The sequence below is a fragment of the Anabrus simplex genome, chromosome 1 (genome assembly GCF_040414725.1).
Source record: "Anabrus simplex isolate iqAnaSimp1 chromosome 1, ASM4041472v1, whole genome shotgun sequence".
NCBI lineage: Eukaryota > Metazoa > Arthropoda > Insecta > Orthoptera > Tettigoniidae > Anabrus > Anabrus simplex.
The window spans coordinates 690,047,971-690,074,000 of NC_090265.1; the positions used below are offsets into that span (position 1 = coordinate 690,047,971).

General features: G+C 41.9%; 1 protein-coding gene across 1 annotated transcript in view; it reads left to right on the top strand.

The window, feature by feature from the left end:
* Positions 1–18,048: 18,048 nt before the first annotated feature.
* Rcd1 (Reduction in Cnn dots 1) overlaps positions 18,049–26,030 on the top strand; it is a 250,715-nt gene continuing 242,733 nt past the window's right edge. The window contains exons 1-2 of the mRNA XM_067135952.2: positions 18,049–18,407; positions 23,475–23,580. Coding sequence (XP_066992053.2) covers positions 23,500–23,580 — 81 coding nt within the window. The 5' untranslated portion in view covers positions 18,049–18,407; positions 23,475–23,499. The remainder of the gene's footprint in view (positions 18,408–23,474; positions 23,581–26,030) is intronic.

The following is a 26,030-nucleotide window of genomic DNA, read 5'->3' on the forward strand; positions in this document are numbered from 1 at the left end:
AACTCCTAGGCCACGTACACGTGAAAAAAATTATCCAAGCCGTCTTGGTTTAATCTGGCAGTTGAAATATAAGACATATTTGCATGTTTCATGTCTTCAAAAAGTCCTAAGAGAGAGTTTATAGATATTATGAACCCCTTCTGAAACGGAAGTAAAGTTTTCCGTTTACCAAATCTCTTTTCATCTTTAGGCGCCCTGGAGTTCAACACGTCGAAGGTGTCATTGACTAGCTCGACGAAGTTGCTTTCAGCGTCCTTGTTTAAAGTATACTGCACTGCCAGAGCTGTGCGCCTGGAAAATAACTGCGCAGCCATTCTCACATTCTGACGGGATCTGCCTGTTACACTCAGATGAGCCTCATTAATATGATGTGTAGCTGATAGGTCCCCTGTTTGAGTTTGTAATAGGTGTTTTATTGCCTTCTTCTGAAATTCTGAACCATTAGCTAACGTCAAACCTTCATCTAAAAAGTGGTTTCTCAATCATTTCAAGAGGTGGGATACATCACAGAACACCCATACCTTCCTTTTATCATCCACTAGATTGATAAAAAAGCTCTTGTTCTTGTGTACGTTTAGTTCTTTCCACACTTTGGCATTTTTGCCCCCTATGTCACAAGTTACTGCGACAATATGAATGTCACATGCCTCAAGTTTACTAATCATGTTTCTTAACAACTCTGACGTCATTGTCACGTCAAAATCACAAAAAATGGGTTGCTTCCATGCAGCAACGAGCCCTCAAACCATCGCTACCTTGTGTACATTGTGCCATAGCACAATTAACTTTATATTTAGAAACCTAACTCATCTTTAACACAACAATCAACACAATACGAAAAATGTTACAAGACTGCGTATTGCAAAATAGACCTATACTGAAAGCGAGTTTCTTATCGTTTACCGCAACAGCTGCGGACAGGAGACCTCCACGTGACGTCAGCATGAGGCGATGCTACGCTGGAAGCAAAGCGCGGGAGTCGGGAATGAGCCCCCCTGATTGCACAGTTCGGCGGCCTCCTCCTCCTCCGGCTCCCAGGGGCCTCCTCCTCCCGAGAGGCCTTTCCAGGGACCCACTCATCCTTCTCCTCCCGGAAGCCTTCCCAGGGGCCTGCTCCTCCTCCCGCGGGAAATTTGAATTGGTAAACAAAGCCACGTGCTTTTTTAACAGCTACGTGCTTTTGGCAGACAACAACGCATCGCTAACCTCAGTACTGCCATCTTGACGGGCCTAAACCTTAGTGGTACCAACGTAATCTAACTAGCGCGAGATTTGAATCGGTAAACAAATCCACGTGCTTTTTGACAGAAACGTGCTTTTTTCACAGCTATCATCGACAACAACGTATAGCAAACCTCAGTATTACCATCTTGACGGGCCTAAACCTTAGTGGTACCAACTTAACCTAACTAGCGCGAGATTTGAATCGGTAAACAAATCCACATGCTTTCTTGACAGCTGTCATCCGCCATCTTTAATCAAGAGAGCACCGTGCTGCCCTCTTTAGCTACATATCTTTGAAATGTGGTGGCAGAAAATTTGAAAATTGCTTTTTGATAGCAGCCATCTTTAATCGACAGAGCACCGTGCTGCACTCTGGTGACAGGCAATTCCACGTGACAGCAGCCATCTTTAATCAAGAGAGCACAGTGCTGCACTCTTTAGTTGAAATGTGGTGGCGGCAATTTCAAAACTTCTACATGCTCTTGTTTGGAAACAAAGCCACGTGCTTTTTTGACAGATACCATCCGCCATCTTTTATCAAGGGAGCACCGTGCTGCACTCTTTAGCTAGATACCTTTGAAATGTGGTGGCGGATAATTTGAAAAATTCTATGTGTTCTTGTTTGGAAACATACGTACGTGCTTTTTTGACAGCTGTCATCCGCCATCTTTAATCAACGGAGCACCGTGCTGCTATCATGAAGGCAATTTTGGCAGCTGTCATCCGCCATCTTTAATCTACAGAAGTAGTATAATGCAGGGATTCGGCGGCCGCCGCCGCCGCACGCCTCCTCCTCCGCCGCCTCCTCCGCCGCCGCCGCCGAGAATCGGGGATTTACAGCTAGATGCTCGCCGGATACCCTTCCCGACGGCATAAGTTACCAGGATTTGAATCGCGGTATCCATCATTGTGTCTGACTTGCAAGCTCACGCGTATTATTTTTTGCTGAGATATCATGCTACTTCCGTTCGCCAGCTAGAGCGGAAACTCGCAGTACTGCGTCTATTTCATCTTACAACTTGGAGGAGACAACATGTGTACATATAATTTATGATCTTTCACCCTCCCTTAAAAAACATGTAAGTATCTCGGAACATTCTTATCCGTCTGTGTTGCAAATACTAAGCGAGTGAGCCGAGCGAGTTGGCTACGCAGTGTGCTTTCTTGATTTTCGTATGAGTGTATTCACAATTACTAAGCGTCTTAGCAGTGTGATGAACGAGTTAGCTACGCGGTATATATTTTTTTATTTTCGTACTAAGCAAATCATTTGAAGTGTTAGTCTTGTTAGTTTCAATCTAAACAAAGGTATCCCCTAACATGTTGTACAGTGTTCGGTTCTACTTGTTTCGTGATCTGAACGCATCAATCAATGTTCTGATTACATGTTGTATCGAGTGCAGTGTTCAATTCTAGTCTTGTTATGTTTCAAGCTGATCTTCTTAGAACAAAGGTATCCCCTAACATGTTGTACAGTGTTCGGTTCTACTTGTTTCGTGATCTGAACACATCAATCATTGTTCTGATCGCATGTAACGACATCGAGTGCAGTGTTCAATTCTAGTCTTGTTATGTTTCAATCTAAACAAAGGTATCCCCTAACATGTTGTACAGCGTTCGATTCTACTTATGTAGTGTTCTGAACACACCAGACAATGTTTTAATCACATGTTGAAGTTAACGACATCGAGTACAGTGTTCGATTCTACTTATTTTGTGTTCTGAACACATCAATCAATCAATGTGCAGTGTTCAATTCTAGTCTTGTTATGTTTCAATCTAAACAAAGGTATCCCCTAATACAGCGTTCGATTCTACTTATGTAGTGTTCTGAACACACCACACGATGTTTTAATCACATGTTGTATCGAGTACAGTGTTCTGAACACATCAATCAATGTTCTGATCACATGTTGTATCGAGTACTGGCTGTCTCATAAGGAGCTATGTATAGCCGCCATCTTGCATCCGCCATCTTGCGCAAGCATCCTTAGGGTGTCTCTAGTCATGGATCCTTAAGCCGCCTCATAAGAGCAACCACCATCTCGCGCAAGCATCCCTCATAAGGAGCCTTGTATAACCGCCATCTTGCGCAAGCATCCCAAGGGCGTCTATGTATAGCGATCATCTTGCATAAGCACCTTTAAGGAGTCATGTATAGTCACCATCTTGTGCAATTAGCGTCGAGAGAGGACTGATGTAGAATTTTTCTTTTTAAATTATCCGCCACCACATAGAGTGTAGCACTGAGGTTTGCGATGTAAGATGGTGGATGACAGTTGTGCGTAGCACGTAGAATTTGCCGCCACCACATAGATGGCAGCACGGTGCTCTCTTGATTAAAGATGGCGGATGACAGCTAACAGAACTTTTCAAATTGCCCGCTACTAGAGAGAGCAGCACGGTGCTCTGTTCATTAAAAGATGGCGGATGACAGGTGATGAAATTGCCTGCATGATAGCAGCACCGTGCTCTATTGATTAAAGATGGTGGATGATAGCTGTCATAAAAAGCACGTGGCTTTGTTTACTAAACAAGAGCACATAGATTTTTTTCAAATTGCCGCCACGACATTTCAAAGGTATCTAGCTAAAGAGCGCAGCACTGAGGTTTGTGATGCAAGATGGCGGATGACAGCTGTCAGAAAAAAGCACGTGAGTTTGTTTCCAAACAAGAGCATGTAGAATTTGCCGCCACCACATAGAGGGCAGCACGGTGCTCTCATGATTAAAGATGGCTGCTGTCACGTGGAATTGCCTGCCACCACAAAAGAGGGTAGCACGGTGCTCAAAGATGGCTGCTATCAAAAAGCATTTTTCAAATTATCCGCCACCACATTTCAAAGGTAAGTAGCTAAAGAGGGCACCACTGTGCTCTATAGATTAAAGATGGTGGATGACAGCTGTCAAAAAGCACGTGGATTTGTTTATCTCGCGCTAGTAAGGTTAAGTTGGTAGCACTAAGGTTTAAGCCCGTTAAGATGGCAGCACTGCGGATGACAGCTGTGACGAATTTACATCTACTACGATAAAGAGGGCAGCACTGTGCTCTATAGATTAAAGATGGCGGATGACAGCTGACAAAAAAGCACGTGAGTTTGCTTACTAAACAAGAGCACGTGGAATTTGTAGCCACCACATTTCAAAGGTAAGTAGCTAAAGAGGGCAGCACGGTGCTCTCTGGATTAAAGATGGCGGATGACAGCTGTCAAAAAAGCGCATGGGTTTGTTTCCAAACAAGAGAATGTAGAATTTTTCAAATTACCACCACCACATAGAGGGCAGCACGGTGCTCTCTTGATTAAAGATGGCTGCTGTCACGTGGAATTGTCTGCCACGACATTTCAAAGGTATCTAGCTAAAGAGGGCAGCACGGTGCACAAAGATGGCTGCTATCAAAAAGCATTTTTCAAATTATCCGCCACCACATTTCAAAGGTAAGTAGCTAAAGAGGGCAGCACTGTGCTCTATAGATTAAAGATGGCTGATGACAGCTGTCAAAAAAGCACGTGAGTTTGTTTTCAAACAAGAGCACGTAGAATTTTTCAATTTGCCGCCACCACATAGAGGGCAGCACTGTTCTCTCTGGATTAAAAATGGCTGCTTGTCGAAAAGCATTTTTCAAATTATCCGCCACCACATTTCAAAGGTAAGTAGCTAAAGAGGGCAGCACTGTGCTCTCTTGATTAAAGATGGCTGCTGTCACGTGGAATTGCCTGTCACCAGAGTGCAGCACGGTGCTCTGTCGATTAAAGATGGCTGCTGTCACGTGGATTTGCCTGTCACCAGAGTGCAGCACGGTGCTCTGTCGATTAAAGATGGCTGCTATCAAAAAGCAATTTTCAAATTTTCTGCCACCACATTTCAAAGATATGTAGCTAAAGAGGGCAGCACGGTGCTCTCTTGATTAAAGATGGCGGATGACAGCTGTCAAGAAAGCATGTGGATTTGTTTACCGATTCAAATCTCGCGCTAGTTAGGTTAAGTTGGTACCACTAAGGTTTAGGCCCGTCAAGATGGTAATACTGAGGTTTGCTATACGTTGTTGTCGATGATAGCTGTCAAAAAAAGCACGTTTCTGTCAAAAAGCACGTGGATTTGTTTACCGATTCAAATCTCGCGCTAGTTAGATTACGTTGGTACCACTAAGGTTTAGGCCCGTCAAGATGGCAGTACTGAGGTTAGCGATGCGTTGTTGTCTGCCAAAAGCACGTAGCTGTTAAAAAAAGCACGTGGCTTTGTTTACCAATTCAAATTTCCCGCGGGAGGAGGAGCAGGCCCCTGGGAAGGCTTCCGGGAGGAGAAGGATGAGTGGGTCCCTGGAAAGGCCTCTCGGGAGGAGGAGGCCCCTGGGAGCCGGAGGAGGAGGAGGCCGCCGAACTGTGCAATTATACTTCGTATGTTCTTATAGTGACATTTAAAAACTAGTCATTTTAATTAAAATCACAATATCATGTATTTTTTTGACAACATAAAAAGTACAATTTTTATAGTTCATCGATTTACAAATGTGGCTATGGAATAGCCAAGTTGGTAGTATTCTATCCTCTTTGCTATTAAAAGACCTGACGAGAACTGCTCTACAGTATTTTATTTTCCCGTTTGCTTTGAGCGATCCCCTACCTCTGAGTCAAGAGGGTGCCACCTGCCACCTTTTCATATCGGTCGTAATGCAAGTGTGACTAGCGCTGCCTCTCCGGGGTCGAACGAAGAATCGCTGTGAAGTGATGTCTTGGCTGTTGTTTCCACAGCCTATCGGAAGAGTTGCGCACGCATGCGCAAAAGGCAGAGTTTCTGGTTCCTGGCTAAAGGCTCAGGTATTCTCAATGAGCTGTGATCGCACAGCCACCCGGCGTGGAGCGCACGGGTATTATAGTTACCGGTACCTGGTTGTGAGGGAAGTTCAATATTTCCTATTCTTTGGCTGACGTCTTTTTCAATGCACTGTATTTGATTGTAGATAATATTTTTAAAGTAATTTATTTTTCAAATAGGCAATGTGCTGCAACACTTCAGCACATAAGGTACAGCCGCCCCTGATCACCAGTAGATCTCACTTTCCTACAATGTCCGAATGTGTTTAAAACAAGTAGGAGTGTTTTTTTTTTGCTAGTTGTTTTACGTCGCACCGACACAGATAGGTCTTACGGCGACGATGGGACAGGAAAGGGCTAGGAGTGGGAAGGAAGCGGCCGTGGCCTTAATTAAGGTACAGCCCCAGCATTTTCCTGGTGTGAAAATGGGAAACCACGGAAAACCATTTTCAGGGCTGCCGACAGTGGGATTCGAACCTACTATCTCCCGAATACTGGATACTGGCCGCACTTAAGCGACTGCAGCTATCGAGCTCGGTAGTAGGAGTGTCTGATGCCTTTCACTACGCAATACTTTTATACTCTTCTCCATTTTCAGTATCATTATCCTAAACGTCTAACAATACGTTTCAGTACCTTACTTTCTCGGCGCCAGATTGACCATTATGCTCTTCTCTGTCGGCAGGTACAAGATAGCCGGACGCATCGGTTTTTCTACCTGAAGGGCAAGTTGCGGATATTCGGGTAGGGGGATTTGTGGACAATTCCTCGACTTTTTTTCTGAATTGCAGAGTTCGTGTCCTTTCTCTCTTCACCTTTCTGAAAAATTTCAGCACAGACAATTTTCAAGGCTTCTTTGTTACATTAAAAGTAATAGAACTGCCATAACTATACGTAAAATAAGTGTTGTGAAAGTGTTTAATTTTAAAAAATGCATCAGAGAGTTCGGGGAGGAGTGCTTCTTTACGGAATAAAAATTCATCTTCTGAGAAGTGTGCGAAGTTAAAGTAACTGCTAGAAAGCATTTTAATGTGCAGCGACGCTAACACAAAAATGCTGGGATGAATGGTGAGTGAGAGGAATTTCTTTTCTTTTCTATATTTTATCTTTCTTAATCTGTTTACCCTCCATGGTTGGTTTTTCCCTCGGACTCAGCGAAGAATCCCACCTCTACCACCTCAAGGGCAGTGTCCTGGAGCGTGAGACTTTTGGTCGGGGAATACAACTGCTCCACCTGCTATGCTGAACAGGGACCTTCTGAAGGGATGGGAAGAATGGAAGGGATAGAATTGGAAGAGGGAAGGAAGCGGCCGTGGCCTTTAGTTAAGTACCATCCCGGTATTTGCCTGAAGGAGAAGCGGGCAACCACGGAAAACCACTTCGAGGATGGCTGAATTGGGAATCGAACCCACCTCTACTCAGTTGACCTCCCGAGGCTGAGAGGACCTCGTTCCAGCCCTCGTACGACTTTTCAAATTTCGTTGCAGAGTCGGGAATCGAACCCGGGCCTCTGGGAGTAGCAGCTAATCATGCTAACTACTACACAACAAAGGCGGACTTCTACATTTTGTTTCAGTGAAATAGTTTGTGCCACGGTGACTGTTGGCGTATTCTTATTTCCGACAACTGGTACGATTTTCATTGGTTTGCAGGAGCAGCGATGTGGTCTCTGTTACCATTGTGTAAGAATGCTATATTACTGTACTGTAATTAAAAATATTTTTGGTGCTGAACAAAGTTTAATGACTGATTTATGAGAGAGATTAGTGGAATTACGTTAAAAGAATTAGCTAGGAAATTAACTGAAATAGTACAATAAGATTGTGTCCGACTCCTTGGTTAGATGATCAGCGTTGAGACCTTCGGTTCGATTCTCGGCTTGGTTGGGGATTTTAAATGCGTCTGATTAATTTTTCTGGCTCGGGGACTGGATTTATCCCACCACTTTCCTTTTCATCTTCTGACAGCACACCACACTACCAACCACCACAGAAACACGCAATAGAGATTACATTTCTCTTTATAAGATGGGCGTCAGGAAAGTCAGGGCCAAATCCACATATGCTACACAGTTCGCACTCGCCACCACACAGGTGCGGGACAAAATGGTAGAAGAAAAAGTGCAGTAAGACTGAGTTATTAATAATTCTATCTTTAATATAAAAGAACTATTGTCATAAATCATTTGTTCGAAATACGAATGTTTGGCCATATTTTCTATTTTTGTCTCATATTGAGTTATTTTAAAGAGCATATTGGGGTGATTTCTAGACCATAAACATCCGAACCCTTATTATGAGTTTAGTTTATCGTGCCTGATTCACTCATTTCATAACCTTGGCCTTGTCGTCTCCACCTGTTACGGCTTATAACAAAGATGAATCAGTATGCTACAGAACTTCGTGTTGGGAAGCCCCTTCGCTACACAGATCACGTCACGTCTTGCATAAGGTTATTGTTTATCACGAACTGAAGCTCGAGACCTATGAAGGTCTGGACTTCGGTCTCATACCTAGAATGACTTCTTCTTCTTCTTCTTCTTCTTCTTATTCTACTACTACTACCACCGAGCGAGTTGGCCGTGCGGTTAGGGTCGCGGAGCTGTGGGCTTGCATTCGGGAGATAGTGGGTTCGAACTCCACTGAAGATGATTTTCAGTGGTTTCCCATTTTCACACCAGGCAAATGCTGGGGCTGTACCTTAAATAAGGTTCCGCTTCCTTCCCACTCCTAGCCCTTCCCTACCCCATCGTCACCATAAGACCTATATGTGTCGGCGCGACGCAAAGCAAATTGTACCAAAACATTAGGATGTTTAAAATACAACAGATATCTACCAGTACTAACCGAACCGGGCCACATAATCAATCGCACATCATGGGGATCGAACCGCGGGTGGTCGGTAACTGAGTCCTGAATATAACCAGGACAACTGCTAGTTTTCACCGAGCTGCAAGTAGTATTTTCTCAAGCTATATTTTATAGTAATACGAATATCTAATTGCTCATTTCACAACTACCCTGGGACCACGGCAGCTGCTTCTTTTCACCACTAAAGAGTAGCAGTATTCAGGCATGCTGTTTTACTCGGGCACCCATTTTTCGGAGATGAGTGGCAGGAGTAGAGTAGAGTGGTACGGTACAGATTAGTATGTTTGTCGTAAATATGGACTTACGCAATATAATTTTGTCTACCCATCGGTTAATACAGGCCTAACTGATTATGATAATTTTCTATTTTCTGCGTATAGTTTATTCTATTCGTCATGGTTATAGTTTGATATTGCGTTGTATAAGTTTGATATGTAAGCAGGAATATGATAATGTTTTTATTTAAATGTAGGCTAAGTTCAAAGTCATTACATGCATTACTCAAGACACATCTGAAGTACCCGTTGTTGACGGCATACTTGGCATGTGCATGATGATATTTTTTGTCCACGTTGTTCCCCACATTCTGAGCCACATAAGCCTTGTCAGCGGCTTGTCGTGACGAACTTGTTTCCTTACTCTCTCTGGCCCGTTTCGGTTTAATATTGTTTTGTATTATTGCTGATCATGATTTGATCTCTCCCTTCCGGTATAAAAGAATGCCAAGTGTCGGGTTCCAAAATTGTAGGCCTTCACATCTAGTTTCCTTTTGACTGTGATTAGGACATCCAATGTAAAGGGAGCCCTCCTTCCTCCTTTCATTACGTTCTTTCACGACCATTTCTCAATTCGATAGTCATCTTTACAATTTTCCTTGCTGTAGAGTTGATGGGACAATCATATAGAATGTGTAAAGTTATCCAACTCCCCAGCAACTTCCCGTCAATATTCAGGCAGGCTGTTTTACTCGGGCACAAATCTTTCGGAGATGAGTGGCATTAGTAGAGAAAAAACACAGCATCACAACAATGGTCAACGTAATGTTATTGTTTATTATTTTTATGAACTTTCAATATTGTAGACGTTCACATTTTCTTTCCAATCTGTGATATTAGAGCATCTAAAATAAAGTCCGGCTCCACGGCTAAATGGTTAGCGTGGTGGCCTTTGGTCACAGGGGTCCCGGGTTCGATTCCCGGCAGGGTCGGGAATTTTAACCATAGAACGTGTGACAATCAATCAATACTGATCTGCATTTAGGGCAGTCGCCCAGGTGGCAGATTCACTATCTGTTGTTTTCCTAGCCTTTTCCTAAATGATTTCAAAGAAATTGGAAATTTATTGAGCATCACCCTTGGTAAGTTATTCCAATCCCGAACTTCCCTTCCTATAAATTAATATTTGCCTCAGTTTGTCCTCTTGAATTCCAACTTTATCTTCATATTGTGATCTTTCCTACTTTTATAAACGCCACTCAAACTTATTCGTCTACTAATGTCATTCCACGCCATCTCTCCGCTGACAGCTCGGAACATACCACTTAGTCGAGCAGCTCTCCGTCTTTCTCTCAATTCTTCCCAACCCAAACTTTGCAACATTATTGTAACGCTACTCTTTTGTCTGAAATCACCCAGAACAAATCGAGCTGCTTTTCTTTGGATTTTTTCCAGTTCTTGAATCAGGTAATCCTGGTGAGGGTCCAATACACTGGAACCATACTCTAGTTGGGGTCTTACCAGAGACTTATATGCCATCTCCTTTACATCCTTACTACAATTGGTTAATTTCGCTGACCCGGGGGCTGGGTGTATGTGTCGTCTTTATCATCATTTCATTCTCATCACGACGCGCAGGTCGCCTACGGGAATCAAATAAAAAGACCTGCATCTGACGAGCCGAACTTGTCCTCGGACACTCCCGGCGCTAAAAGCCATACGCCATTTCATCTAAAATAAAGGCAGTCCTTCCTTCTTTTATGACACCCTCTTGTCCTATTCTTCAAGCGATCGTTCCTTTACGATTTTTCTCATTTTTGATAATAATCTTCACAATTTTCCTTGTCGATATTGACCGATGACAACGCAATTTTACACCTTAAGACAATCATGACAAAAAACATCACCAGTTGAATAATATTTCCATGTTAGCGATGCTCGACATTGATATGAACTAAGCGATGGAAGTCTAAATCATGAATTCTGTTTTCATAGTCGGTACGGTAAACCTGTAGGCTATAAGACAAATGATCGGAAATTGTATTCTCTCTAACTTTTGTTATGTAGTACTTTTCGGTAGGACCAATAACATAGGTGTTTAAAAATTAAACTTTAGGCACCTTCCCCTAAACTACCATTTCATCCAGCCAGCGTGAATAAAATTATTTATAGCCTAGACTGGGGTACCTGATTTCTGACTTTACATACCGATTTTCATTCAGTTATGTTATGTTCATCCATTTTTCTCGTGGTTTGGCGTTGATATAGACTTAACAACAACAATCGAAATTCATGAATATCTCTGTTATCATCTAGCGCCTGATAATGTGCAGCCACTTCGGTCCTGCATGCAATGTGCAGCCACTCGGGGCAGCTCGGCTACGTTCGGTCCTGCTTCGTTTTGCATTCTGTATGGCGCATATTTTCACATGAACTGGCACCTATAAAGTAGTATTATATACAAGTAGCCTATAAACAAAACTTGTATTTTTAAATGTGACCGAAATATATTACAATAAATTAATGATAATTTATATATGTCTTATTTCTAAAATTATTTACTTACACACAAACGATCAAACTGAACCAACGGCTTTTTAAATAAAAATAAAAACTGTCAGATTCTTATTTGGCTGTTACCGTTATTTGGCTTGATCAGTTTAATTATGAGAATTAACTTTATTTGCATAATGTGCTGTTTTAAAACTCATGATCTTGAAAACTGTAATCTTTAATTTGTAAACAGTTATATCTTTAGAGGAACAGAAAAACGAGAGGTGGGGTGGGGGGCGGCTAAATATTGTTTGCCCAGGGCGCTAACTACTTGAAATCGGGGCCTGCCTTCTATGCGAACGATTCTGGATTCTCACGGAAAGGAGGGCGATTCGTAAGGCTCTTTCGACATGTGTCAGATGTAGAAGGTTTATTGTAAAGAAGTCTTCTTGAAACTGAGGGACGGTGTTGTTCGGGTGGTGAAGGTGAAGACAGCGAGCAGTAGCGGCGATTGGGAATTGGAGGGGGGCAAAAATGTACAGCATAGAAAATGTATCCAGGTTTGTGTGGATATAGCAGCAAGAGGGATGGGGGTGGGTGGGTGGGAGGCGCTGTATATACATCAAAACTGCAAGAAAGAAAGGCTATAAAATTGTAAGTTTTTGATGCTCTCTGAGCGAATTTTGACGGAGGTAAATGTTGAGAGTCTACCAACTTTAGTCTGGTACCGGTAATAATATTCTTTGAGATTTTGATTCAGTATGTATGTTCAGTCGTCAGCCCTAAAGCTGGTTGGATCCTAATCAGCTCCGCCATCAGCTGTCATACATGGCCTAGGCATCACTAAAGAGGCGTACTAGGAAAATGAGGAGTGGGGTAGTTTCCCATGGCTTTCCTCGCCGAGCCAGAAGTTGCTATTACATATCAGTCTGCCAAGCCCACTGAAATGCATGCATCAACCGACCCTATGAGCAACATTTTCACACCATTCATAGCAGGGACTGGCTGCACAAGGAATGGTATTACTAGCATCACTCATACCTCAGTCACTTTCATATTGTCAAATCCAAGGATAAGACTGTGACAGGTCAATGAAAGTAACAAAATTGCTTTAGCCTATACCAGAAGACATAGTGCATTGTAAACACTAGGTCCTGCCAGTAAAGGCACTATACAATAAAACTTTCACTAAAGATAAAATATTACACATGCATTACAATTAAATAAAGTACGGCGTGATTATAAAATTTAAAATGATTTAGTATTTGAGTACCTACACAATAAGAAACTAACAGAAACCAAAGAGACTGACAGGTGCCCGCGGCAAGCGGTTAAATCATACCTCAGTGTCCATGACCTTGGCAAAAAAAAAAAAAAAAAAAAAAAAATCCCCTTCCTACCCTTCTTCACAGCACATTCAAAGTCTCCACTATTTGCTGTGGTGCTATACAAATCGGTTAGCCGCGACGAACGACATTTTATGCATATATCCGCTAATAATTTCCTTAAAAATAAAATAAAGGAAATAATTAGCTGATAAGACAACAGGGCGTGTACAAATCGCTTTGCTTAATAATTCCTATTATTCCTAGCTTCAGTCGACTAAAATGGAATAAAAATGTAATGCTTTTATCTACAAAGTGAGGGAGTCGCTCCCCCCCCCCCCTCCCACCTCTAATCGCCGCTACTGTTCAGGAGAACTAACCAGCCCTGTTCAACGACTGTACCGTCTAGAAGCTGCATGATATTGTGCAGGGTGACCAGATGCTTGTTACCAAAGCCTCTTCTAGGGTTTCTGATAGTGCAGCTACAAGAAGTGAAAGAAGAATAAAAGTTCCTCCTCGTTTCCTTTGTGATTAATGTCCTGTTCATAATTTCGTTGTGTCTTACTTATAAAGTTTTGATTTTAATCGAAGATGAAAATCAAAAGGTGGGAGGATGTGACAGACTCATACACATAGACCTGTGTAAGTAGGATATAAAATTTTGTTACTCCATGGACGGAGTACCTTTTTGTTTTGTGTTTTGTGTCCTCTATGATATTTTTATTTATTCTTAGTCGTCGAAAAAAAAAGGAGGCAATGAAAGTGATCAATTATTTTAAGGTCTCCTTGTGAATTAAAGCTTTTTTCAAGTCGTTCTGAGTTTTAGTTATTAAGGTTGATACATTTAATCGCGTAGATTAGTCTCCCTTGACAATCATAGTCTGTACGGCAAAAATGTATAAGACATGAATGATCGGATATGTCATTCTATATACACTGACGAAAATGGAAATTGCAGCACCCAGAAAGAGTGGTGCTACATTGCTGAAATTGAACATGCAGGACGAGAGTTCGGTTGTGATTCGATGATTTCACTTTCAGGTCCCTCTGACCAAAAGTTTGGACAACAATCAATACAGGATGTGCCCACCACGAGCCGCAATACATTGATGAATTCGTCGAGGCATGGAGTCAATAAGGCCCCGGATCGCTTCCTGAGGAATTGTGGCCCATGCTTGCTACACTGCACGGGTCAGTTGTTCCAGAGTTGTGGGTGGCTGAGGACGGTTGGCCAGTTGTCGACCCATCATGTCCCACACATGCTCAATAGGACTGAGGTCAGGGGATCTGGCGGGCCATTCTAAGGTTGTGATGTCGTGGAGAGCTTCTCTGGAGATGCGTGCAGTGTGAACCCGGGCATTGTCCTGCTGAAACATCCCATTAGCAATGTTCGCCATCATAGGGACAACCACTGGATTGAGTACCATATCAACGTACTGTCGAGCAGTCATAGTGCCCTCAACAAGCACTAATTGTGATTTCATATTAAAGCCAATAGCTTCCCAGATCATAATGCTTGGTATTGGCCCTGTGTGCCTCTCGACAATAAAATCTGGGCGGTCCCTCTCCCCGGTACGTCGGCACACACGATTCCGGCGATCACTGCGGGCAAGACAGAAGCGCGATTCATCACTAAAGACGACCCTATGCCATTCGTCGACCCACATCGATCTTTCTCGACACTAGGCCAGCCATACACGTCGCTGTTGAGGGGTCAGTGGAACACCTTCTGCAAGGACACGGGCTCGTAAGCCAACTGCACGCAGGCGATTACCAACTGTTTGTTGTGTAACGTGGGGTGCCACAGCTGCTCGAATTTGCGCTGCTGTTGCATGGGGTTCCATCCGGGCCATCCGAATGATGCGGCGATCCTCTCTCACAGTTGTCTGTCGCGCTGGGCCTGTGCCAGGTCTACGAGTGTGGGTACCTTCATTTGACCACTGCTGCCATACACGTTGTACCGTAGATGCCTGTCGGCCAATACGTGCAGCGACAGTCCTTAGCGATATCCAGCCTCACACAGCCCAATTATCCGAGCCCTCTCAAACGGCGACAGTTGTTGATAGCGTGCTCTTCTCTGTCGTTGAGGCATGTTTGACGGGGAACACTTCACTGCACAGACTGCAAGTCAACTACCCTACACCAGAGTCCGTATACTGGAGTTGATTCCTCCGCGACCAATCACGTGGGGAGAGCAGTAGCAACAATCCAATGGGTCTGAAACTTTGATCGTTTACATAACTATATGGCATCGTTCCATATTTTGAAAATCAACACAAACGACCAATGCCTTCATGGTGTTGCAATTTCTATTTTCATAAGTGTAACTTTAGTCATGGTATTTATCGATAGGACCACTAATAACATAGATACTTGAGAATTACGTTTTAGCCCTTCCCCTAAACTACCATTTCATTCAGCAGAGATTGTCTGCGTATTATAAATCCCGCACAGTACCCCGATCTCAATCCTATTGAGCACCTCAGGAGTGAACTGGAAAGAAGAGTACGAAAACACCACATCTCTAGCAAATCTCAGCTAAAAGAATTGCTTCTGAAGGAATGGCATAATATTGGAGCGGAGACAACAGGAAATTTGGTGCACAGTATGAGCGAGAGACTGAGGGAAGTGATTCGCAGACAAGAAAGACACACCAAGCACCGAGGGACAGAATTCACCGATGAATCTCATTCGAGAAGATTAATGTTAAGGTAGTGTACGCATAAATTTTGTCCGGCTCAAAATTCTTATTGAGAGAAAATAACATCACGTATTCTTTGTTTGAAGAACGTTGACATTTTATCATTACTGTGACAATACTTTCAAGTGATAAGTTATCTTCGTGTATATACGACCTGGCGAGAGAGAGGGCGTTACTGTCTACGTGGCCCGCCCCTTGCCTTCAGGGAGGGCATGAAAACTTCTTCTTGTCGTCGTTTGTGCTGAGAGTTTCACAAATAATAACTTTGGTTTTTTCTTAGCGGTTGTACGAATACTTAAGTCCATGACGGTGAATGAAAATCCACAGCCTGTTTCCAGTCATTCGACCGAGTCAGGAATGGAATGAATGAAGCCCCCATTTAGCAGCGAGGATAGGAATTGTGCCGGCTGCCGAAGTCTGTCACACTCCTCTGGGACAATGATTAATGAATAACAGATGAAATGTTGCTGGAATGAATTATGACAGGGAAAACCGGAGTACCCGGAGGAAAACCTGTCCCGCCTCTGCTTTGTTCAGCACAAATCTCACATGGAGTGACCAGGATTTGAACCACGGAACCCAGCGGTGAGAGGCCGGCGCGCTGCCGCCTGAGCCACGGAGGCTCATGTCTGTATATAGATAAATTTAATATAGGACTACCTACCAACAAATAATATTTTAATCTCTTAAATAAACGTTACTTGTTGTATAGGCCTATAACGTACAGTATACGGTAAATTTTTGAAGTCTCATGTCACATAATGAAATTCTAAATATTAACAGTACAAATATACACCAAAAAACCAAACCCCATGGCACAACAGCCCCGATGTGCCATGGCCTATCAACGACCTGCAGATTACGAAGTGTTGTGTAGTCAGCACGACGGATCCTCTTGGCCGTTATTCTTGGCAATCTAGACCGGTGCCGCCATCTCACCGTCAGATAGCTCCTCAATTTTAATCACTTAGGCAGAGTGGACTTCGAACCAGCCCTCAGATGTAGGTAGAAATCTCTGACCTGGCCGGGAATCGAGCCCGGGGCCTCCGGGTAAGAAGCAGGCACGCTACCCCAACACCACGGGGCCGGCACAAATATACACAGTATAAGCAAAATAATACAAACAATACGGAGTATTAATGTTAGTTTATGCTGACCTGGCCAGAGAAAGGGCGTTACTGTCTAGGTGGGCCGCCCCTTGCCTTCAGTGCAATAATCAATAATAATCTCCCTTCATCTATCAGCTGAGTGAAATACTTGGCAAAAACATGATGGCTACACTTGACATTGAACTGATGAGCTTTAATCAAATACAGTGGAGTGGAGAGTACTGTACAAAGAGGATATAATAGAAACTGTATTTGCTCGAATTGAAATCACTGGCAGCTTTAATAGGTTTGTGTCGCAACCTACCGCAATACGCTGGAATTATGGTGAATATATCGTTAGGTTTGTTCGCAGAACGAATCCGTGATAGTTCGATTTATCGTCGATATGCGCATGCGTGGTTGGCAACTAGTTTCAAATGTGACGAGCTAATTTCCACTACGAACGGAAGTGGTTGGAAACGTCTGCTGTTTTGAACCAACGTGTTTTGTATTCTGTAAGCTTCAGAAATTAATTAGGATTTTATTCGTAACTTCAGGTATAAAAATTGATGAACACGGTATGATAACGTGAATGACTACATAGTATTAGTAATATTAGTTGAAAGTCTGAATATATATACTTAGACATAAATACAGAAGTGGGTTGTATTTATTATTTTCATATTTGGTAAATTTTACTTATTTTGTAAGGTTACTTCAGCAACTAATCACAGCCGTGAAGTAATTCTCAGGTCAGTTATGAAACGAACATAGATGGCAGTGGATATGCGCACGCATATTCTGACTCGCTGACTGAAAGAGTTTTCGTCCAGGATCAGAAACTGTTCCAACGGTTTGCTGATGGCTTCCAACAGTTTGAAAAGTTTGTACGAACAACACATTAGTGGTCAGCAACTCTGATGATCGCTACTACGAACGCAAATTTGAATGTGCGCATGCGTCTGATAGATGGCAACAGTTTCTGACTGTACTACGAACAAAGCTGTTATTTATGATCGAGTTGTGGATCGCAAACGAGACTGGTCTTGTCCCCGACTTCGTTCTTACAAGCTAGCAGTCTGGTCCCCGTCCGTAACTATTAGTTATTAAACTTGAAAACTTTCATTATTCCGACGAATTATTAATAGGAAGGCGAATTTTAATTTGTAATTTAAAAAAGTTCAAATGGAGTCGGTCTTGTCCCAGAAGCCGGTCTCGATTCCGACATGTTCATCGATAACCTTATTGAATCGATAATTAAAGTTTGCTGCTGTTGTATGATTCCACTTTGTATGATTCTCTTTGTGTATGATGAATGCCTCGTGTGGTGATAATTATGTGAAATTATCTTCACACTTTGAATCTGAGAAAATATTTAAAAGCATATTATATGTGTTTTTTCTTTTAATGTGCCGCAATAGCTTCAGTTAGGAACGGTGTTGCATTGTCTATTTACTCTTCCCCTTTCAAGCATGTGTGATCAATGTTGATAAGTGTAACACACCATTACCCATTACCATACTACTGCATTGCGTTGTAGAAGTGCTATATAGAATCAGGGAAAGTGGAAGTGTGTAAAGGAAGAAAATTGAGATTATTAAATGGCGAAGATGCATTTGCCAGAGTACTGCGTTATAAAGTGGAAGGGCTCTTGATCCACAAGACCCAACCAAAAGAGGTGAAGTATCATTATTTATTCGTTCTGGATGCAAGTTACAAGCTAGCAGGTTGACCTCAGTACAAAAGTTTAATTATTCCAATGAATGATTAATAAGAAGGCGAAACTGAATATTTAGCCTAATAAACAAATCCTGCGCTCTTGGAGCAAATTCGTTCATCAATTTTCTACGTGTACCCTATTTGTGTACCTTATAAAATGTGTTGATAATCTGTGTTGTTGATTCTTCAATTTAGTAGAAGTAAACGAAAATGTTGACTTTCGAAATGGGCTGTAGACACTCCAAGTTCTTCCAAATACCCTCTACGTGTAAAAATGATGCTTGGGCTGTAGACACTCCAAATACCAATTATGTGTAAAAAGATGTATGTATCACTAGGCCTATAGTAACTAAATCTGTGAAACGGCTAAATAGTTTCTTTTTGTTCAACTTAAGAAAAATATTTTTCGGGTCCTTATACTGCTTAGTCAAGAAGTTTGTTTCCTTACTCCCAAGTCATTCCATCCCAAAGTCTGCAACATTTTTTTAGCACTACCTTTTTGTTGGACTGTACTTTTTTTTAAATTCACCTTTATATAAATGAGTGAAGAACTGGAATATTAGATAAGGCTTTTTGCAGATGATGTTACATTATGGAGAGTAATAGGCGTACATGTTACATAATTGTGAGCAACTGTGAAGACCTCAACAGTATTGTGAGATGGACAGCAGACAATGGTACGATGGTAAATTGGTGAAAAGTCAGATTGTGAGTTTTGTCAATAGGGAAGAAAATTCCTCTCAGTTTTAATTCTGTGTTGATGGGGTGAATGTTCCTCATGGAGATCACTGTAAATACTGAGGTGTTGGTATAAGGAAAGATCTTCATTGGGGTAATCACATAAACAGGATTGTAAATAAATCTCTGATTATGGTTTTGAGGGTATTTAGGGGTTGTAGTAAGGATGTAAAGGGAGGGTGTAGGCTATTTAAGTCACTGATAAAATCATAATTAAAGTATGGTTCTAGTGTATGGAACCTTCACCAAGATTACATGATTCGATAACTGAAAATAATCTGAAGAAAAGCAGCACGATTTGTTCACAGTGATTTCCAACAAAGAAGTAGTGCTAAACAGTGTTGCAGACTTTGGGATGGGAAGGTGAGCTTCTTAACTAAGCGGTATGGGTAAAACTTCTGTACCCGGTTCTTGAAATATAGGTTATAGGTTCAAGATGACGGTGGTTCTGGCGATCTGTCAGTAGAGAGAGAGAGAGAATGGAGTAACTGTAGACTAATGAGGTTGAGTGGTGTTTTTAAAAGTTAGAAAGATCACAATATGAAAAACTTAGCATTCAAAAGGACAAATTGAGACAGATATTAGTTTATAGGAAGAGGAATTAGGTATCAAAATAATTTATCAAGGGAGATATTCAATAAATTTCCAACTTCTTTGAATTTGTAAGAAAAGACTAGGTAAATACGAGGGTCGAGTCATAGGTCATGGCAACTACTTTTTTTTCTCGTGAACAGGAGACAACATGGAAAATCTTAAGATATGCATTTGGAAATATAGGGCATGTGCTTGTTCCTGAAGACAAATTCTGACTTCAGGAGATTCTCGTAGTAAAGTGACAGAACACAGGCCATTGGTGACATTGTTTTATTATGGTAGAGACAGCAAATACACAAGACTACGTACAAAGGACAGGTCTCCACTGGTTACAGACCTACGAAATAATCACCCAAGGTTTCCACTGTGTGTTGCCAGTGGTGGGGCAGGCGCTGATTGCCATTCGCTGCATGTGTATCGCTAATGTGTGACACCTATCTCCGAAATGCTGTTACGATGTCCTCTTTGTTAGCAAACAGTTGTCCACATAATGGCTTCTTGACTTTGGGGATTAGATCAGGCGAAGAAGGCGGGTGTGGAAGAACCTCCCATCCCCACCGCGACGCTGAACGATGGCTGTTGTGTGAGCTGTCACGTTATCGTGTAGGATTATGGCATTCTCCAAAAGATCTGGATGTTTGGTTTGCACTGCACGTCGCAATTGGTACAACAAAAAGGAATTGTAATAAACTGCTTTGACAGTGTGCCCCTCATGCACTGGATGACACACAAGAACACCTTGAGAACATCGTATGCCAGGAGTACCATAACCTTATTGGGCGACTGATTTTGTCGAACCTTGTGTCCCCGTGGTGACCCCTGATGACGCCTTTCACTTGAGTGTCTTCAGTTCAGGTTCATAAGCACGTGCCCATGTTTCATCGTCTGCAATAATGCAATTCAACATGGCTTGTCCTTGCTGAAAGCTCTCCAGATTGATGCGACATGTTTCGTAACAAGTCCACTTTTGTACCTCAGTTAAGTGACGTGGCACCCACTTTGCACAAAGTTTACGCATCTGTAGGTCTTTGTGTAAAATGCGCCGTATTGTTGCCACTGGTATTGCTGTATGTTCTTGCAATTCCGCTAGAGTCCAGCACCTGTCCTCATGTAAACACTGATCGATCACCATTATCCGTACATCTTTGTCCATGGACACTGGACGGCCTGGGCGAGGCAAATCGGCAGTTGATACTCTAACCCGTTTGAATGTCTCCACCCACCTTGTCACTGTTCTATAGGGCATGGCATGCACACCTAATGCTTCCTGCAGCTCTGCATAGCACTAGCGTGCATTTCTACCATGGAGAACTGCTATTTTAATATACGATCGTTTCTCCTGCTTGTTGACTTCTATTTTGTGATGCTCTCACTCACACACTAAACTTGGGGACATGCTTAGACCCACACTGTTGTTTATGTACACCATCTAGTGGCATCATATGCAAGTACATACAGTACGTTTCCAAATGTGTATCTTAGATTGACCGTGTTGTCTCCTGTTCGTGAGAAAAAAAAATAGTTGCCATGTCTTATGACTTGACCTACGTGTATTATTGGGAATCTGCCACCTGGGGGTAACTATCCTAAATGCAGATCAGTGGTGATTGTTGAAATGAAATGGCGTATGGCTTTTAGTGCCGGGAGTGACCGAGGTCATGTTTGGCTCACCAGGTGCAGCTCTTTTGATTTGACGCCTTTACACGACGTGCGTGTCATGATGAGGATGAAATGATTATTATGATGATAACACCCAGCCCTCGTGCCAGTGGAATTAACCAATGATGGTTAAAATTTGTGATGATTTGTGATTTGTGCTGACAGTCCTAATGAGCTCAAGTGAATATATCTTAAATGAATAGGCCTTAGATAAAACTAAATGCTTTGCCTTCTAAATCTTACTGGTGGAAGAGGCCTTCCATACTGTGATATGGGCAGTAGCAGTATTTTCTTAGGGCCCTTTCTGGCCGATTAACTACTGATGTTAGTCGCCGTAAATTGTAAAATTTCAGTATATAAATATTTTCTCTTTTATTTTCATTTTATTTCACTTTTCATAAGAGTCCCTAAACTTACAGAACTTTCACTGCTTGCTTTACTTGAAGCTTTTAGTTTTTCAGTTATTTTTTACAATCTGTTTTATGTTTGGACTGACACAGGTAGGTCTTATGGCAATGATGGGTGTCGCTTCCATACCCAGTGTGCAGACTCAGCGATGATAAAAATCATATAAAAATGATGTGCAACAATACCTTAAATAGCAGAAAGGAGAGATCCTTCCTTTATGCCTGCCAGAAACCCACCAACCTGCCCCAAGAAGTATTCTTACTTATATAGAAGAATTAAAACTGAGACTGTAAATCACCCGATTGCGATCATGTGTTGTATTCCTATTGGTTGGCCAATGTTTGCAATGTGTTTCTATTCGCCAGACAATCTTCCTAATGTCTCCGACGTAGCTCGCGTCGTGTGCAAGTACAGGGCTGCCATATTCGCTAAAAGTAAGAGAACCACGAATTTCAAACATACCAGAGCAATAGGTTTTGTCACTAACCTACCCTAAACTATCCAGGTTGGAGGTGTCACGTGGGATACTAAAGGCCTAAGGGCCGCTTCACGGTTTCTAACCTGGGCCCCCCTTTGCTTGCCCCCAGGCTAATGGTCTAGTCACTAACCTGCCCTAACGTATCCAGACAAATTGTTTTGTTACTAACCTACCCTAACCCATCCAGCCCAATGGTCTTGTCACTCCCCGGACATAACCAATTCAGCCCAATGATCTTGTCAGTAAAAATGCATAAGTTGGCAAGCCTGCCAAGTGTTACGTGACGTCGCCCGAGCTGCGCCATGTTGGATCTCTAACCTCACTTTCGCACACAGAGTACGGAAGCTTTACTCAACAATGGGATAGGAAAGAGCTATGAGTGGGAAGGACGCGGCTTTGGCCTTAATTAGACCCAGCATTTGCATGGTGTGAAAATGGGAAATCATGGAAAATCATTTTTAGGGCTGCCGGCAGCGGGGTTTGAACCCACATCTCCTGAATGCAAGCTCACAGCTGCGCGTCCCTTGAACATTTTTTTCTTTTATTTCTTTTCTTTTTTGAGACTGCAATTTGTGGGTTCTTCCCAGATAAGTTAATTCTTGGGCTGTAGGCCTTTGTTATAACTGGGGTAATTATGTATTTAAATAGTTTGAAGTTGTCCTCGGGGATAACTTATGTACATTTTGTATGCTGTTTGTAACACCGGGCAGCTGCTGCTCTCTCTTTGACATGCTAAACATGTTTTCATGCATCTGTAAAGTAAGAGGTCAATGCTTCCAGTGGTAACAGAGAACTAACAAAGTAACAAGTTTGTTTACATTTATTTAGAGCTTATAAATTATGTTCCCTTCTGGCTAAAATATTTTCACAGCTCACATGAATAGCCTGTATCCTATGTATTCTTTTCTGTATTTTGGTAGATATACAACCTGGGCTTCTTGCCGTTATTAATTGAATTACTTGTGGTGGTATAGGCAGTCTCTGATGTGTAAGTAGAAAAAATATGAAAGACCAGAGTATCATAATGGCAACCTGTTTGAGAGTGGTGTACATTAGCATTCTTTATTGCCTTATTATAGGCCTGCTGTGCTATTATATATCTGTCAATGGCATTCGTCATTTCAGTTTTTCCTTTTTCTTTCTTTTCAGATAAGTGTGTTTTGTTGACAGTGCCATGGCAGACATTATTAAAGGGAAGGACAGTCTGATGAAAAGACTTTTATCTACTGCACCTAGTATTTCTGTCATGACGTCGGTAAGTACTTGTATTTTTATCTGTCGTGTGGTACATTGAAAGATACAAAAATGAAATTCTCTTTGTAGGAGCTTATTTTAGTTCAGCACCTTTTCCTTTATCCTCTGTATCTACTGCTCCAGGGCCAGTGAGTTTGTTGTCTTTGGATGCAAACTCTTTGAATGGCAAGTACGGTATTATACAAAAGAAATTTGTCGATGATAGGACCCTTTTTCATTTGCTCTTAGTGGTTTTATTAATTGGGAAACAAAGCAACTTTGGTGTCCTATTCACTTCAAACAAGCTCCATTTAAACCCTTTGTTTGTAGGTACCGACCAAGATGCCAAGCTTGCTATTGTTAATAGGAAAAGCACCTGAAAGGGCATATACAATATGATTACATCAAATTTTAAAATTATTCTTTGCTAATTTGCGTGATACTTTTGGTCCTTTTTGAACACAATACAATAGGGTATTTTTCGCAGCACTTTGCACCGAGCGAACATATGCAATTCTCATTTGGTAGGTGGAATTTCTTATTGCTACATAACTTGTGGTGGTAGCCATGAATGGCTAGTCTTGTGATTGTGTGTCTTTGTTCTTCGTTAGCGTTTGTCCATGATCTGTCTTGCATTGCATCGGTACTGTAAAATTCCAAGTCGATGTCCATTCGTTTCCTTTGTCTAGCAGCTAGAAGTGCCTGGTAAGCGTCAGTAGATGGCAGGCTGAGCTTATACCTGATATCCTCTATGAAGAAGGTCTCTCTTGCTAATTCATAGGCAAGTCTCGATGGTGCATACTTCCCTATTCGCAGGCAGTGCTTTATGAATCTTGCTTTCACCTTTTCAATTCTCTCGAGGTTCTTGTACGTTAGATTTTCCCATATTAGTTTTATGCCATATGTTGTTATTGGTGTTATTGTGGCGTTGAAAAGAGTCATAGCTGTATTCAGCGATGAAGATTCTTGAGTCCACATATGTTTTTAATAGCCGTTGTTGTCCTTTCTTCCACATGGTAGCTGAATGATCGACCCGTTGTCTGCAGGGTGATGCCTAGGTATTTAAATTTATTAACCACTTCCATCTCTTTGTTGTTCAATAACAGCATGTCCTTTGGTGATGCTGTTCCCCCTTTCCTGAATGTCATCTGTACTGATTTCTTCATGCTTATCTCAACCATTCTCCAGTGCCCATTTTGCCAGGGCTTTTAATGACGTCTGTAATTCCTCTTTGTTGGGGCCCGCTATGACCATATCGTCGGCGTACATCAGGAGGGTCGTCTCCATTGTATTTCGAAGGATATTGGTGATGTTCGCAGTGGCTATATTAAACAGTGTTGGGCTGATAGGGTCCCCTTGTAGTACACCATTTGTCTGCCTGATTTTGTTAGATGTTGTTATTCCATCATCTACTACAATGTCGTATGTCAAGATGTCTTCTATTATTTTACTAATGTAGTGTGTCTTTCCAATCATGTCTTCGATGTTTTGCAGTAGTTGTTTTCTGTCTATAAGATCAAAAGCCTTTTTGTAATCAATGAAGACTGCGTAGTATTTTCCCTTGGGCATTCTTAGTGCTGATTCTATCTCGTCCAGAAGAAATTTTACAGCTTGTGTTGTGTTTCTACCCTTCCTGAACCCGAATTGGCATTCTGGTATTTTTGAGTCTACTTCCTGTTCGAGTCTCCTCGTTAGTATTTTAATATAGATTTTGAAGATGTTATTCTCCAGTGCTATTCCTCTGTATGAATTTGTGTCATTTGTTTCCCCTTTACCTTTGTATAGCATTTTGATCTTCGCAGTTCTCCAGCTCTCCAGTATTGTCCCTAATTGCAGGCATTTGTTGAAGAGATTGGTCCATAAAAGAAGTAGTATTTCCAATGAGTCTTTTAAGATTTCCATGCAAATATTATCTGGCCCAGGGGCTTTCCTACTTTTCGCTTTAGTGATGGCGTCTGCGATCTCTTCTGGTGTTATCGAAAATGGATTTTGAATCCGTTTCTCAGTTATGCTTCTGCACACAGCTACATTAATGTTCTGTTGATTTAGTATTTTCTTGAAGTGTTCTTCCCATTCTTTCATCGGTATAACCGTGGCTTGTGTTACATTTCGTTTCTTCAGGGCAATGAATGGGTCTTTCTTTGCTGCTTCTGCGGTTCTATTCGCTTCTTCTTCCATGAATGCATTTTTCGTTTCCTTCAAAAGTTGCATAGGTTTTAAGGTCTTCGTCTCTTCCTGTTGTTTTGGCTACGTATAACGCTTCTAGTGTTTCTGTACGTATTTTATAACATTTTTCATTAAACAAGGGCTGAGCTCTACGTTGTCTTGGTGGAATAAGAGCTTGTTGAAGTATGTTATTGATTAGTTCTAATGCTCCAGTTGTGTTGCCCTCACCTATGAGCTGCGCTGAAGTTTCTATTTGCGTCTCGTTTTGTTTGAGGATATTTATATCAATCTTTCTTGATAGTCTGT